At 42.1% G+C, this 16,689-nt stretch overlaps 3 protein-coding genes across 4 annotated transcripts; 1 reads left to right on the top strand and 2 right to left on the bottom strand.

Annotated features, from left to right (window-relative positions):
* Positions 1–3,662: 3,662 nt before the first annotated feature.
* On the top strand, positions 3,663–5,197 carry LOC120680439 (solute carrier family 25 member 44-like). Its single transcript, XM_039961933.1, has one exon. The coding sequence runs from the start codon at positions 4,217–4,219 to the stop codon at positions 4,949–4,951; it is 735 nt and encodes a 244-aa protein (XP_039817867.1). The 5' UTR covers positions 3,663–4,216; the 3' UTR covers positions 4,952–5,197.
* Positions 5,198–7,221: 2,024 nt separating this feature from the next.
* On the bottom strand, positions 7,222–8,627 carry LOC120680416. 2 transcript variants are annotated; one of them, XM_039961924.1, is made up of 2 exons: positions 8,313–8,627; positions 7,222–8,066 (listed from the first exon to the last, which is right to left on the bottom strand). In XM_039961924.1, the coding sequence occupies exons 1-2, from the start codon at positions 8,408–8,410 to the stop codon at positions 7,520–7,522; spliced, it is 645 nt and encodes a 214-aa protein (XP_039817858.1). In that variant the 5' UTR covers positions 8,411–8,627; the 3' UTR covers positions 7,222–7,519. The 2 variants fall into 2 exon arrangements, with proteins under 2 accessions (XP_039817858.1, XP_039817859.1); XM_039961925.1 differs by having other exon boundaries at positions 7,222–8,022; positions 8,313–8,626.
* Positions 8,628–9,159: 532 nt separating this feature from the next.
* Positions 9,160–16,643, bottom strand: LOC120680400 (protein Brevis radix-like 1). The gene is made up of 5 exons (XM_039961923.1): positions 16,222–16,643; positions 15,448–15,878; positions 10,303–10,435; positions 9,762–10,192; positions 9,160–9,546 (listed from the first exon to the last, which is right to left on the bottom strand). The coding sequence occupies exons 1-5, from the start codon at positions 16,375–16,377 to the stop codon at positions 9,468–9,470; spliced, it is 1,230 nt and encodes a 409-aa protein (XP_039817857.1). The 5' UTR covers positions 16,378–16,643; the 3' UTR covers positions 9,160–9,467.
* Between the last annotated feature and the right edge of the window lie 46 nt (positions 16,644–16,689).

Here is a 16,689-nt window from a genome sequence, read left to right as displayed (position 1 = left end):
ATCAAATAGATTAGCTAACCAAACGGTGGACGGTGATGAGGATCCATTTTGACCCAGCAGACCATAACCACCAATCACCGCTGGCTGATGTAACTTACCAAATGAATTAACAAGTACTCCCTCCGTTCCAAATTATAAGACATTCCAACAATCTTGGAGAGTCAAAAATTTTTATGTTTAACCAAATTTATATAATAAAACAATAATATTTATTATATAAACTAAGTATCATTAGATTTTTTATTAGCTATATTTTCATAGTACATCAATTTGATATCATAAATCTTTATATTTCTCTCTATAATCTTGGTCAAACTTAAGATTGTTTTGACTCTCCAAGATTCTTGTGATGTCTTATAATATGTAACGGAGGGAGTACACTTCACTTTTGTTCAGCTCCCGTTTCATCTCCGATCACTTGTTTTCTAAGAACCTGGTTTAGATCATGGCCACTGGTCCTTGACTTTTGTTTTGGTCAATTTTCAGGATGCTCAGTCGCACTTTTTTTTTTTGAGGAAATACTCAGTCGCACTTGGATGACTGCTGCACGGCCCTTGCGACCAAAATCCAAAGGCATGTCCACCCTTACGCGGCCAAAATCCATGTGCTATCAGGGCCTGGGTAACGACCTCCTTTTGCATTTGCTGCAGCCTGGGGCTAGGGGACTGCTGGGCCATCAATCAAACACTTGGAAGCTGCAATATGTAAGCCTGACAGGTCCTAGATCGAAGGTTGCTATGATTTTTATGGGAAGCAGTGCATCTATCTATTATATTAATAATTATATTAATAAGAGAGTATTAAACGAAACCACTACGTTCGCCGAGAATCTAGAAATTCCCACTTTAATATAAAAAATAAAAAAATTACATTTTTGGATTTTATGAAGATCTAGCAGTTTAGACTAATTCAAAGAGTCCATATCAAATACGATTGATAAACAAAATATAATTTTGAAAAAAACAGGAAAGTTAGGACCTGATCAAAGAGTCCTAGTCAAATATGATTAGTTATAGCTAAATTTAAAACTAAAACAATAAGAAAACATATACTTAACTAAAGAGTTCATATCAAATATAATTATTAAATAAAACTTAAAATTAAATAAATAAGAAAAGTAGCACTTGATAAAAGAGTATATGTTGAATGCCATTAGGAAAATTAAATAAATAAGAAAAATAAAAATTAAATAAATAAGAAATAATTAACAATCTACAATAGATAAGAAAATTAGCAGATGATAAAAGAGGACATGTTTAATGCCATTAGTAAATAATTAAATTCAGAATTTAAATATAAGGAAATTAACAATTTATCAAATAATAAAAATTGATAATTTAATTTCTATTGAGTTTGGGAGGCCAATTACGGATGTGAATGGCCCATGTAGAATAAAAATATCTGAGTGATGTTAAGTAATATGACTTGAAATTGCTACACAAATAATAATAATAAAAAGTGATAGATAATATTAGTTTTTATGATAATATAACGGTTTAAATTAATTTAAAGAGTTTGTTGGATATAATTAATATGTAGTTTAACTTAAAATTTAAATAATATAAAATATGTAGTATTATATATGGATTTGGAGGGAAATAGAAAAATAAAAGGTCCATATAAATAGTAAATAACTAAATTATAAGAAAACATAATGAAAAATAGTACCTAAATTTTGGAACAAATTACTTACATAAAGAGCATAGCTTCCTGAATTTGTTATGCTAGACATTTATTTCATACTTCTATCACCAAAGGTACATGCTTTCATAAAATAGTTAACTATTGATAATCGTACAAGAGACCATGATAATTGTTTGGATGTGTTTGTTAGAATTTCTTCAATAGAAGCAGGAGGAAGTGTTTGAACGGAAGATGTGCTTGTTAACTATCCATAGAAAGCTCAACGAAGTGTTTGAAAAGAGAAAAAAAAATACACACCATTGATGTCATTGAACAGAAGCAGGAGAGAGGGGACAAACACAAAGGAGAAGGCTAACACTAGCTGCAACAGTGATTATGTAGATCCAATTCATGGAACATGTTGGGAAAAAAAGAAGCATCAATAGTAAGAATAATGGGATCATGTATGTGCGGGGCTTTAGGTATTGGAGATTGGAGAACAAAGAAAAGAAAGGAGATTATTTGTTTTCTACTTTATACATTGAACTACTCATCTATATCTTCTCTAAAAACATGAGGATAATTTTTCATGCCTCTGATGAAACTCTCAAGGAAATATTAATCACTAGCCAAAAATTTAAAATATTGTATTCTTTCTAAAAATATTTTATGTAATATAAAAGGGAATGTATCAGGTGCAAACCAACCACTATGTGTAAACTATGAAAACTTCAATCTGAGTCATTGGATCAACATCCAAGGGGCATAGATGATAGAGTAATTTTACAATCTAGACCCGCCTTTGGATTGGGTAATCACACTTTTGCAAATTCCCCCTCCCACCTCTCTGTGCCCCTCCCCTTGGATGTTGATGGCTCAGATTGAAGTTTTCATAGTTTGCATGGAGAGGTTGGTTTGCACCTGATATGTTCCCAATATAAAATGAGCACTAGAAAAACAGAAAAAAAATCTATAGTTGTATATAAGATAGTACATTTCTTCAGAATGCATGTTCCAAAAATACTACATTGTGTTCCAAAAGAATATGAAAGATGAGAAAAGGCATTGATGATTCTTTAGTTTGAGTCATCCAAAAAAATAATTATAATAAAACCATTTTAAAAAATTATTTACTTCTATTTTAAAGTTGAAACATATAGAATGAAAAAACTAGCTACTCGTGCTATCTACACGGGACTTGCTAGTTTGTAGTTACTGCACAGAAGATTCATCCGTTTTTTCCACCACATCAACACCTAGATTCTTTTTATTGCTACATTTGTCTTCTTCTCCACCTTTGACAATCTAGAGCAAGCTCCAATAAGGCTATGTGCAACACAAAGGTTCAAGTGAATTCAAAAGGAAGATATAGAGTATAAGAGAAAAATGATTTTAAAGTGTTAAGGAAAAAAATGTTGATGTTTGCACCCCTTCTTCAAGGCTATAGCACCTAGTTAAGTACCCCAAATACAAGAGTTTTTCAAAGTTTTGAAATACAATATTATAAAACTTGCAGGTAGTAAAGAAAGCTCGTTTGCTCGTATTTTTTGTGAACATTATTGGTCTCTCTCGCTTCACTGTCGGCAGGAACGTTGCCTATCACTGAATGCATAACGCTGTTAAATTCTAAAAAAATCCTAAATTATTCGCTCCCATAGAAACCCAGGACATTATGTGCTACCGAGACTAGACGATGGGATGTACGCTAATTGGGCTTGAGACCGTCCACAGCGGCCGGAGCATCCGGTGGAGCAAAATGCTCCTTCCCCTCCTCGTTCCCGTGCCTCCACTGTCTGCAGTGCCAAACAGTACATCTACAGTGTCAAACAGTACATTTGCTCTTTCATTTGTTCTCTCCACTGTGGACGGCCTAATAGTAGACTACTCTCATTTTGGGCCTCAGAGGCTCGGAGCATTGGATGGACTAGACGAGGTACATCTGCAATTAGGGCCAAGTGAAATTAGGATAATCGGGGGCTTGCCACGTCGGACGCTGTCCCACACCCTTCGCCTCCTTCTCCCCACCGCTTTCCTCTGTTTTGCCTTTGCTTGGCTTCGCTTCCTCACTTCCTTGCTTTTATTGTCACGCGCGCCCATCCCCAACCCAAAACCCTAGCCGCCGCCGCCGCCTGCTGAGGACATGCCTCCACTGCTCAGGGGCGCAAGCGTTGTGTGACACCCGCGTGGGATAAAGGTTATTCAGCACGTGCTGCTCTCTCCGCCGCGCCGGCATGGAGGAGAGGCCATAGATCGCCGGACCTCGCCTCCGCCGCCGCCGGACGCGGCGGCGGAGAAGGATGAGGCCTCCCAGGGTCTGCACCTACCGGAGGACATCCGGTGGGAGCGTCTCGACAAGGCGCGCTTCTTCGTCCTGGGAGCCGGGCTCTTCTCCGCCGTCTCGGCCGCGCTCTACCCCGCCGTCGTCCTCAAGACGCGCCTCCAGGTCGCCCCGGTGGCAGCGACGGGGGCGGCAGCGCTCCCTCCCTCGGCTTTCGGCGCGGCCGCCGCCATCCTGCGCCGGGAGGGGGCCCTCGCCTTCTACCGCGGCTTCGCCACCTCCCTCGCCGGCACCGTCCCGGCGCGCGCGCTCTACATGGGCGCGCTCGAGGCCACCCGCTCCGCCGTCGGCCCCATCGCGCTCAGCCTCGGCGCACCAGAGCCCGCCGCGTCAGCGGCTACCGGCGCGGCCGCGGGCCTCGCCGCCGCCGTTGCTGCGCAGATCGTGTGGACACCCGTCGACGTGATCAGCCAGCGCCTCATGGTTCAGGGCAATCCCTGCCCCGCCTCCCGCTACCGTGGCGGCGTCGACGCCTTCCGCAAGATTGTAGGTTCGGACGGCCTGCGTGGTCTGTACCGTGGCTTCGGCATGTCCATCCTAACCTATGCCCCCTCCAATGCCGTGTGGTGGGCGACTTACTCACTGTCACAGAAGATAATTTGGAGTGGGATTGGCTGCTACTTGTGCGAGTATGGTGTTGGTGTTCAAGAAATTGATCTTGGCAATGGGGATTCTTCGCTGCAGCCAGGTTGCAAGACTGTTATGGTAGTGCAGGGAGTGAGTGCTGCAATGGCTGGCGGCGCGTCAGCGCTTGTGACCATGCCACTGGACACCATCAAGACCAGGATGCAGGTCATGGATGGGGACGGTGAGCCGATTACCGTGGGGAGGACAGTGCGGAGGCTGATCAAGGAAGGCGGGTGGGCTGCTTGTTACAGGGGGCTTGGCCCAAGGTGGGCGTCCATGTCATTGTCCGCCACCACCATGATCACCACCTATGAGTTCCTCAAGCGGCTCTCAGACAAGGGCCAGGAGAGCGGCCTTGCATGATGTTTGATGACAAGTATAGACGACAGTAATCAGGTGCCTTTGTTTCTTAAGTTCAATTTCAACACTCAATATGTTACGTGTTGAAAAAAATGGTGATCAAATGTCTGTAGATATCTTCGTTTGTTCCTCTAATCAAGTTTCCATATCAGTCTAATTCACGTTGTTTACACATTATTGTTCCCTTGTTCTGTTGTTCTAGTTGCATTTCCTTGCATTATTCAGCAAATTGGTGGGTATGTCTTGATCTGATTCATGCTTACTCAAAGCTTTGTTTGTGCTGAACCGTTAATGTTTTAAGTACATTTGTTGGCAAGTGCCTTTAGACTGCCGTGGTCTGGCCAGTGGCCGCTAACAATGTTAATGTTTTAAGTATATTCCATCTTAATAGGGCGGTAGTGTCTGTAGTGTCATTTTCTGTAGTGTCATTGTGAAGGTGGCACCTGGTAGTGAACAAATATATAATAGATCTGGTTATATGTGTGGCGGCAATACATCTGATTATTGACATGTTATGTGCTTTAGCTGTTTAAATTATTGACATGTTTCAAACCAGACATTGCAAAAGATTCCATTTCCAATCCATGCCCCCAAACGCCAGAAGGGCTTCATGTCAATTGAATATGCATGATGGACTTGTGTACATTAGCCTATGGATACCTTTTCAGCTTGCAAGAATGCAAGTGATATCTATATGGTATACAAGTGTTCTTATACACGGGAGTGTTATGAAAATTGTTCTTTTTGTCAGTTTTCTTATTCAGCCATTTTTTTGAGTTTGCCATTGGAGAAGGTGGACAAATTAGCTTAGCATGCTGATGGAGTATTTTCTTCAAATAAGCAAAGATTGTTGATGATGTTTCAACCAACTCCACTATGCAAATGTCTTACTTTGATCGAAAATTACTTGTAACTCTGTCACACCAATAATTGTCTAAACTATTTTGTCTGTGATAATGATTAGCTTTTTATCCATTATTTATGCTATCATTCTCTCGAGGCCGGATAGGTTGAAGTTTGGTAGTCTTCTTTCCGATTGTTTTATTTCTGTTGCTAAGAGTGCCAGGTATTGCCTTCTAATCTTCCACTAGCACTTTGTGTTTTGGATAAGACATCCTCTTGATCTATACTCTTCTTTCAACTCAAATCATTGTCGCAGACTTCTGAACTTTATTATAATTTAAATCACAACTGATTAAAATTCATGCCCGTGCGTGAGTTTGAGAGAAATGGATGCATCAGCTGCTGCTAAATCTCATGAAGTTTCAGGAAACAGAAAATTACATGATATATCTCACCAGTGTCAAGAGAAGCTATGCTGAACCTTTGTGCCTCATCCTTCAAAGGTCAGTGGTTTGCATGCCATCGTCCAATCAAGAAGACTTGACTCTAATTTGGTTCCCAAATACTAGCCTTACTGAACAATGCAAAACGTTCAAAAGAAGAGAGTTAGTGATGACAATGACTGCAGTGGACAACAAATCATGCCAAGGAGGAATCATTTGGTGAAGATTAGCCTGCCCAAGTCCTAAAGACTAAAGTGATTTGCTTGAGTAGGTTGATTAGGACAGGAAATGCCAGTAATTAGCATGTAGGTCGCTTAATGGTATATTTTATAGCCATTTTGGCCATGTTGGATGGCGAAAGCTCACTACCGCAACTCCGCAAGTCCACAAGGTAGTGTTGCACAAGCGAGCAGCAAGACTTGCATCCGTCTTGAGCATACAAAATGCCCCTACCTTTCTTCTCTTTCCGGACCAAATTGGACGCTACGGCACATTGTCGTATCATTGGGTTTGCTACAGTTTTTCTCTGGCCCATGTATGGGAAGACCACTAACAAAGAATGCTACTGTATCAGTCGACAGCCGTACTAGCTAGGAACCACTAGATGCTAATTTCTTATCAAGTTATCAGCACTTTTAATCTGCACCGTTGATTACGCCCATCCTACGGCCAGCAACTTTCTTCTCGCGAAGTGCTGCTTGCTTTGTTCGCTTTAGTTCCTATGCACAAAGAGCCAGCGAAGGAGGCTTGAAAAAAAAAAGGGGGGGGGGGGGGGGGGGGGGGGGTTTTGCCTGAGGGACACTACGAAATGGTGCTTTTGTGTGCAACACACTTCACATTTTGATTTAGTCTTGTGGACACCTCAAAAATGTGGCTTTGTCTGAAACACACCATCCCCATTAAATTAGTCTTTTTTCAGCTTGAGGAGCTAGAGATTGCCTAGTAAAAAGACTAAAATGCCCATGACCATGTATAATACACCAAAACTAGGGACGCAAGGCCACTGGTCATCCTTGCAGTGCAATATATTCACATACATAATAATTTTTTACACCACGTAACATGTCACAAAATAATTAGTATGGAACAAGTGACCATCATGTCACAAAGCTTAATCTTAACATCTCAAATTACATCAATTTAGCATCAAAAGGCTTTACGCGGTTTGCTTGCACACAAAAGCATAATAATCAGAATTGCATAAGATGCTCCAGCGCCATTCTACCATGCACCTCGGCCTCCTCCATTGCATTTTTCTTAGCTCGACTATAAAAGATAACAAGGATTAGGAAAAATAAAAAGTCTTTTGCATGTGTCCTAACTGACCACATCTCTTGCATCTCTTCCTTTTCTTGGTGCCAACATACTCTGTTTCATCATTTTCACCCCAAGGATCATCTGCAGCCCTTTCCTCGGTGTCATAAGCAAGATAATTAGTAGGCCTTTCCTCAGTGTCATATAGCTGACTTGTTTTCATATCAACAATAGTAAGATCAGTAGCTGACTTGTTTTCATAACATGGCTGGTTAATCACGGAAACTACTAGAGGAAGCTTTCTGATGTCCCAGTACATATCAATTGCAGCAAGCAATGATGAGTCAGAATCAATATCCATATACTTGCATGCAACCTTGTCCCAAAAACTCACCGATAAACTTTGGATACTACCTCGCTTTATCTCGAGATCTATATCAGCATAGAAATCCATCCATGAAATCGTATCCTTATCGCGAACCCAATTTTTATCACAGGTAACATGATAAACTTGTGTACCATGCTCCTCATAGCCTGGTATGCGAATGGCAAGTATACAGGCTGCGTTACGGTCCATCCTAATGCAGGAAAATGCAAAAAGAAACTAAGACAAATCTAATATCACAGACTAGACCGTCAAAAAAAATATAACAGACTAAATCGACCTAATGTAGGAAAATGCAAAAAGAAACTAAGACAAATCTAATATCACAGACTAAATCGAACCAAACAGGTCGTGCAAATCTATATCCCAAATTCACCTTTTTCTTTGAAACATAGACCTGAAATCAAAGGAGGATGTGCAATAAGAAGGGTAATCTTACCCATCTGGAACCCATGACAGATCCAAAGTTTTTGTTGGAGATCCCACACTGTATAGCCCGCCAACTCGACGAGGATTTGGGGATCGATTTGATGGCATCGGATCCTCCAAGATCAGGAGAATCGCTGCAGGTTAGTTGGTGGATTGGGGCGTCGGCATGCTCACCTTGTCCGTCACCTAGTGCGATGCGCAGGAGCAAACCAGAGACGCGGCGAAGCGCGGCAACAGCCTACGAGCCAGAACGGCGGCGCCGCCCAGGAGCCGCCGTCCAGGAGCCCATGCGTGCGCAACAAAAAAAATCAAGGAAGAGATAAGGCTACCAGGCTGCTCGTGAGCCACAAAATATAGCAAGGGCAGAATCGTCCATTTACAAGGCATCTATACTCTGCAAATTCTTTTTTTAATGGGCCTGGTGTGTAACCAGCTAAACGCTACATCTAGAGTGTCATCAGACAAAATTGAAGAGTGCAGTGTGTTGTACACAAAACTGTAATTTGGGAGTGTCCTCTAGACAAAAAAACCCCAAAAAAAAAACTTGATATGCTGGAGAGGACAACTACTACAACTTCCTTCAGCCTTTTCAGAAAAAAAAAAGAATACCAACTCGAGTTCACTAGCGTCGCAATCAAGCCGCCGTTAGTGGTTTTTGTGTTGGGGCAGGCCAATTACAATTTACATCCGAATATCTAACCACTCAGTACCAACTTGTGCTTCATGATTGTGATGTCTGGAATGGCTTGTGTGCAACAAGACGATGGCAACAGGCAACAGCCAAATAGTGCGCAGAAGCTAGTCTAGATGGAACATAGCATGTTAGTATAAATGCATAATTGAAGATCAACGAACTGCCCAAGATAAGGGAAAGACACCTTTGGTAGCCAGAAAGTGAAGGCGTACATTATTCTTTTTTTTACTAGGCTAAAACACCCTTTTGACCTGAATGAGTTGCTCAAACAAACATCCTGTCCAAACTGAAGACCAAACCGTAAAAAAATGGAACGAAAAATACAAAAGTTGCCGCGACCCTAGGTTAGTACAAACATCGAACAAAGCTCGGAATACACGGACAAGTGTTAGTGCCAGATGTACAAGCATGGACCATCGTCAGCTCAAGTGAAGGGAGCAGTTTTCTCTGTTCTGATGGTGAGGGGTCTTCTCAGAGGTACTGTTCGTGTATCCTCGCTCGGTTCTCTTCCCACCATAGCCTGGCATGCATCTCGCTGAACTTCTCCCGGCTGCAACAAAAGGATCATGTAAGTGATCATGTATCTGGTGCAGAGAGAAGTAATAGTGCAATTGTATTTCGTTGAAGGCTTAGGTGTGCCTTCTGATCTCCAATGTATTTAGTAGATCCTCGTCAGTTTGCTGACTATAAGTTACTCTGGTTCGACATTGCAAATTTAGATTAAGATAATAATGGGCGAGCCATGAAGCAGCACAGAACACAAACCTGAACCGAACGCGACGAAGTTCCCTAATGCCACCAGGCAAAGCCCGGATGGTGATATATACACCAGGCTCATCTTCCTCGACCCATTCCCTCTCCTGGTCGCTTGCATTGCTGATGGAAACCGAGAGCTCACCAGACCTGTCAACCTCTTCAGGAGACGAGCTTGTCCTCATTGATGCATCCATAGATGAAGTTTCTGTCTTGGCTCCACTGATACTTGACAACTTTGGCGTCGATGCCAAGCCCATTGAATCGCAGAACTGGTGTCCATGATGGTGGTGGTGGCCATTACAGTAACGATTCGAGTGATGCTCAAGAGAATCCGAAGAAGAGTAGCCCATGGCTCCACCACCTGACATTGGTCCGTGGAAGGTGTGTGGCAGTCGCTCCTTGTCCAGTGGCGGGGTTACTGGGCTGTCTTCCTTGGAGCTCTATAGAAAGAAACAAATGCCATGGAGCAATGTATCAGCTAAAACACAAAATATATCTGATATCTAGTTATTTAGATAGATAGAAGGGATAAATTGAGTGGCATCCTCACCTCATCTTCAGATTTTGGAGTAGTGGGGAGGGGGACAGTCTGATTAAACCTCTGGACATTGTAAAGCTCCATAACTTTGTCATAATTTTCAGCCCACCACCTTTGTGCTTGCCATTTGTTGAACATCTCACGGCTATCATACAGCATCACATGCACAAAAGACAAGAAGAAAAGAAATAAAAAAAAAAAATCCGACATGGTTACATATACATATTCAAAGAACTTCTATGGAAACAGATAAGCAAGCATGTTCATTGATATCTGAAACTGATGCTCTCACATGCATCGGTTTTCATACCTATTAGATCTTAATGCATGCCTCAAAAACAGTTGCAAGTTGCATATCTATATTTGATTCAAATGGACATACCAGGAGAAAGTACTGCAGAACCCCTAGGTTCAACCAATATAGTGAACAATCAATCAACTTCTCCTATCAATGTTAAATACAGAATAGATGGAGAGCTGAATACAGTTCTCAAATCATTTACAGTGATAACTTAGATGACTAAAATCTTCCTATAAGTTGGAGAACAACCTATGAACCGTTAGCTGATAGTAATGCATATCTATCATGCTAAAGGGGCAAATAGGAGGTAATGCAATTCAGATTTGCACCACTAATTACTGTGGCTCTCATGCCTTAGAGATGCAACAGAACCCTGCAGTCAACTGGGAATAGTCAGTTTTGTTAGAGTGCATCCCATACACATTGGCTGTCAAAACCAACCTTACCAAACCCAGCCAGTGATCCACAGACTTCCGCATCTTATGTCCCACCCCTCAGATCTAGAACCAATATATACTAAATAAGACACCTGCACCCATCTTAAGATCCAGCTTGTATTCATTTTGTAAAATAATATTATATAACTAAAATCCTAGAGGGGACCAGCGAACATAGCTGGCCATGAGGAACTCCCAAAAACCTTGTTAAAAAAGTACTACCACAGTCATAGACAAATCTTACAAAACAACAATTATGAATTCAATCTGAACACTACAAATTTACATCGAGCATGTTCTTACATGCAGACTTTCTTTTGTAGTCTCCAGATTAAGTTTGCAATAGTGATTTGCAAGATCTGTTAACAATGGTGGCACCATTGCTTGGAATAGGAAATCCCTCCATATATTAGGGAAAACGTTGCCAAACAGCATCCAGGTTGGATACTTGGATGGCTCACGTAGTCATCTAGTAATCTGTTGTGGGGGGACCCAAACTACCAATCAATAAGACCACAAAACATACCAACACTCTCTCTGTAACAAAAGGCCAAAGGGAAGAGGGAGGGTAGCAGAACTTAGCACTTGTTTGTTCTGCCGCTCTCTTCCCATTTAGCTTCTTGATTATACAGAAGAAATGTTGGCTGTGGGCCTCTCATGCCTCCATCCGCTTGATAGCGTCACTAACTCTTCCTAGACCGGAAGCAACATCTCTAGTACAGCAAATGTACATGATATGGACAGGCTAGAGCATCACAAATGCACAAGCTGGACTTGCCCCCACAGTGTACTAGAAGCAGTAGTAAATTCAGAACTCCTTTTCCACAGTGGGCAGCTGACATGATCCTTTACCCTCTTCAATGCAGCCTTCAAATTCTAAATCTACTGACCTAGAACATGCTTGCCGACATGTATGGACTTGGGGCCTGGCTGCAGCACGTGAGGAGTTAAATGGAGCTCCCTGTCATAGAGTTGACGATGAGTGGAGTAATGTGATTGTATTTAACAATGCATCAGGTTGTCCCTCTTGCATACTTACCATATAGTAAAATCCTGATATACATGGGATTTACTATGTGGCAAGTATACAACGGCAAAAGCAGTTTAATAAGCCACACGCTGCACACAGATTAACATGGCTGCATGGGTTCTTATGGGGTAAACTAATGGGGCTGCATAGGACTGGAAGTGAGCGGTGCAGCGTACATGCCTCGGTACTTATTTTAAGGAGCCAAACCTGTTCATTGCTATTCCAAGGCCATGGCATACTTTACAGGGGGATTCTATTTGTCGCATTCAGCGATTTCTATCATTCTCATCGCAGGAAAGGAGGCGGGGTACGCGCGCGCAGGCTTAAGGCGGAAGCTGGAGGGCGCGTGCGAGCAAAGCTGGAGGCCCATTAAGTTTTGGGCTGATTTTAATTTTCGTTCGGACAGTTTTAGTAATGTTTCGTGCCGATTTTAACAAATTTTCTGATATGCACTTTTTTAGTAATTTGAATTAAGTTCTTCAATCCAGTATCGAAAAAATTGTGTATATTATTTCCAAAGTGAAGCAAAATAATTAAAGTTAATGTAACATTTGTTTTAGAACAAGTTCCTATGTTTGAAAATAACCAAACTTTTCAAGTTGTTTGAGAACATTTCAAGAAGTTTAACAAAATGTTCCGATATGCACTTTTTAGTAATTTGAGTTGTTTGGAAACAAAATCATAGTGTTCCCAAAACAATTGAAAAAAGAGTGTTCCGTAAACATTTCAAAAATGTTTCTAAGCATTTTAGAAATGTTCTAAACACTCAAGAGTGTTACATAGAATTGTTTTGTAGAATTGTTTAGAACCAAAATCATAGTGTTGCCATGAAAACATTCCAAAAAATGTTTGTAAACATTTCTGAAATGTTTAGAACAATTAATAGATCTTAATTGTTTCGCCAAAAAAAGTTCCTAAAAATTGTTCCGTAAACACTCTAAATTGTTTGGGAACAATCGAATTTGTTCTAGAAATCTCATTTCAAATGTTCTGGAAACATTCCAAAACACTATTAATCAAAAACATTCTGACTTGTTTTCACAATGTTCCGGAACTTTCAGTTTATCTCGAAATATTTAGATTTGTTTTGGGAGCATTTCAAAAATGTTTTGGAAAAATTTCAAAGATTGTACCGAAACATTCAGATTTATTCAGAAAGATTCTAGAGATGTTTTGTAGGATTGTTTCGAAACAAAATCATAGTGTTCCCAAAACAATTAAAAAGAGTGTTCCTTAAAACATTCCAAAAATGTTTCTAAGCATTTTAGAAATGTTATAAACATGCAAGAGTGTTACATAGAATTGTTCTGTAGAATTGTTTATAATCAAAATCATAGTGTTGCCATGAAACATTCCAGAAAATGTTCGTAAACATTTCTGAAATGTTTAGAACAATTAACAGTGTTCCATAAAGCACTCTTAATTCTAAACATTATGACTTGTTTTCACAATGTTCCGAAACTTTCAGTTTATCCCAAACAATTTAGATTTGTTTTGGGAGCATTTCAAAATTATTTTGGAAAATTTCAAGATTCTACCGAAAACATTCAGATTTGTTCAGAAAGATTCCAGAGATGTTTTGTAGAATTATTTGGAAACAAAATCATAGTGTTCCCAAAACAATTAAAAAGAGTGTTCCATAAAACATTCCAAAAATGTTTCTAAGCATTTTAGAAATGTTCTAAACATTCAAGAGTGTTACGTAGAATTGTTCTGTAGAATTGTTTAGAATCAAAATCATAGTGTTGCCATGAAACATTCCAAAAAAAATGTTTGTAAACATTTCTGAAATGTTTAGAACAATTAACAGTGTTCCATAAAACACTCTTAATTGTTTCGCTGAAAAAAGTTCCTAAAAATTGTCCCGAATCACTCTGAATTGTTCCGTAAACACTCTGAATTGTTTGGGAACAATCGAATTTGTTCTGGAAATCTCATTTCAAATGTCCAAAACACTATTAGTCGGAAACATTCTTTCTTGTTTTCACAATGTTCCGGAACTTTCAGTTTATCCCGAAACATTTAGATTTGTTTTCGGAACATATCAAGAAACAAGTATTCCAGAACAATTAAGAGTGTTTGGCGAAACATTTCTGAAATGTTTAGAACAATTAACAGTGTTCCATAAAAGGCTCTTAATTGTTTTGCCAAAATAGTTCCTAATGAATTTTGCGTAAACACTCTGAATTGTTTGGGAACATCCAATTTGTTCTGGAAAAGCATTTCAAATGACATACAATTGAGAGTGTTCTCAATGAACTGTAGAATGAAACAAGCAAATTCAACTTGTACGAGTTGAAGATAAATAAATTTTATGAACTAGATGTTCCAAAATAAAAAAAAGATAGATTCCATGTAATTTCTTTGTTATAATAAGCTACACTGTATTTGAAAAAAAAAACATAACAGCTGCATTGATAAAACACTTGTTTCTTGAAGTTTGAACCATAACATCTGCATTGATAACAGAGAACGATATAGGAGTGTCTCCAGAAGATAGATTCATTGTAATGCGATACGGTAAATCTAATCGTGAAACCCCAGGAAAGGAACAAAGGGATGGAAGAGAAAAGAGGCGACGGAGAAAAAAAAGGAACCCAGGGAAGGAAGAAAAGCGACGGGGGTAGCCTTAATGGGCCGAGATCAATTGGGCCGCAAAAAAAAAGGAAAAAAACAAAGCGGGTGGACGGCGCCCCACCTGCGATATGATGATCAGAAATCGCTCGCACGATAAATAGAAACCGCGTACTTTACATCCATCCTCAAATCCAATCTGGATTCCACTAGCCTAAGGAGGGTATAATATTGTCTGGCAAGAAGATTAAATTTCCATCCCCTGTAGGTTTAATTGGAATTCTGACGATTGCTCGAAAGCTTTTGAGTCACATTGAACTAGAAAAAGAAAACAGAAGAAACAGGATGCTAAAATGGAGCAGGATAAGTCAACCATTTCAATCGAGAACTAAAACATAAGCAATCATTTGGAAAATTTCAGATGTGCAGACTAAACAAGAAGGCCCAAGATTTTAACAATCCTACTGTGCAATTCTCAAGGAACTGTAGTGATTCTACTATGTCTAACTAGCAAAGGAAGGACATTACTATCTGAAGTTTGATTCGCACCATCCACCACAGATCAACTTCTCAGTTTTTAGAAACAGGCGAACAGCTAGTTCAGAAGAAGCTCCCAAAAATGACAGTTTGTCTCATCTATAAGGAAGTGTTCTACCAAAATTACCGCCAACATTGCGCTGTTCACGTGTAGCATGACACCAAAATCCGAACAAGTTTGCTCAAAAGACAAAGCAAATAGAATCTCTTGTGATCAAGTAATCGACTTGCAAACTAGAAATGAAAATTCATCCCAAGTAGGTGGTGAAAGAGCGCACCTGAACCGAATGCGTTTGAGGTCGTTGCCACCTTGCGCCAGTGAGACGAAGGTGATGAGCACGCCAGGCTCCACCTGCGCCACCCACTCCTTCGCGTCGTCCTCCTTGCCGCCGCCTTCTGATGCGATCTCGTCGTCCTCCTCCTCGTCGCCGGCAGGGAAATCCGTGCGCACGCTCATGGACGGCGTGGCGTCCCCACTTGACAGGGCGGCGCCTCCGCTGCGCAATCGCGGAGTCGAGGCCGCCGAGCTCCCCGCGCGACGGTACGCGTAGTGGAAGCGGTCGGAGGCCGAGCCGGCGTCGGAGCCCCCGAAGGCGCTGCCGCCGCGGTGGTGGTACGGGTGGTGGCGGCGCGAGGCCGCCGCCGAGGAGCCCGCGCAGGGCTTGCAGTGACGGTACGCGCCCGACGCCTTCAGCGCCATGTCCTTGATCTGAAGCATCCAAGAAAAGGTCCGGTCAGTTCACAAGCCTGAACGCCCCTTCCGATCTGAGACTACAGCGCCGAGACGAGGCACGAAATACTGAAAAGCTTCACACTTCGATACAAATTCGCAACGGGGTGGCAAATCCCAAGAACTCGAAGGCCCACGTTCAATTCGAGAAGTTCAATTTCGATAACTTTGAGCCGATTCCCATGTTCCAAGCTCATCAACAAGGTAGGAGTACATTCGAAGGGGCTAACTCCAGACCGGAACGCCACCAACACCAAATGAGGAAACGAAATCGAGATTCGAAGGCAACAACAAACACCGCCGAGAAGGCGAGAGAACCCACCTGGGCGGTGAGCGCCTTGATGGCATGGCGCGTGCTGGGCGTCGCCGCGCCGCCGCCGATGGCGCCGCCGACGCCGTCCTCATCCTCCGGCGGCTCGTGCAGCGGCGGCCCGCCGGCGGCGAACTGCTGCTTGGAGCACGCGATGCACGTGAGCATCCCTCCCCCCGCAGGTCGGGTCAGCGCACGGACGGACGCGCGGCGGCAGTGACCGCAGCGGAGTCTGCAGAAAAACTGTGAGCCTGGGCCGAGGTGCGGCGGCGCGCTTTATATACACGCGGCGCCGGCGCGCGTGTCACGGTGGGCAGGCCTCTCGCGCGCGCACGAGAACGAGGCCGGCCCGGCCGCGGCCTCCTCACCACCTCTGATCTCGAGCTCGGGCTAGCCGCATTAATGGCGGGCTAGGAGGATCCGGCGTTGATGGCAGGGGGGCGGCGCGAGGGACGAGTGCGGGTTTTATTTATTGGCGGG

This window comes from Panicum virgatum, chromosome 2K, assembly GCF_016808335.1.
Source record: "Panicum virgatum strain AP13 chromosome 2K, P.virgatum_v5, whole genome shotgun sequence".
NCBI classification, from domain to species: domain Eukaryota; kingdom Viridiplantae; phylum Streptophyta; class Magnoliopsida; order Poales; family Poaceae; genus Panicum; species Panicum virgatum.
The sequence above is the reverse complement of the archived record's forward strand: the minus strand, read 5'-3'. Positions and strand labels throughout refer to the sequence as shown.

Coding starts and splice junctions, on each gene's coding strand:
- LOC120680416 (XM_039961924.1), bottom strand. CDS start 8,410: ATGCCATCAAATCGATCCCCAAATCCTCGTCGAGTTGGCGGGCTATAC. Junction 8,067..8,312: donor CTGTCATGGGTTCCAGATGG/GTAAGATTACCC, acceptor TTCCTGCATTAG/GATGGACCGTAACGCAGCCT.
- LOC120680439 (XM_039961933.1), top strand. CDS start 4,217: ATGGGCGCGCTCGAGGCCACCCGCTCCGCCGTCGGCCCCATCGCGCTC.
- LOC120680400 (XM_039961923.1), bottom strand. CDS start 16,377: ATGCTCACGTGCATCGCGTGCTCCAAGCAGCAGTTCGCCGCCGGCGGG. Junction 10,436..15,447: donor CTCAAACGCATTCGGTTCAG/GTGCGCTCTTTC, acceptor GCTGTATGATAG/CCGTGAGATGTTCAACAAAT. Junction 9,547..9,761: donor CTTCGTCGCGTTCGGTTCAG/GTTTGTGTTCTG, acceptor CTTTTGTTGCAG/CCGGGAGAAGTTCAGCGAGA.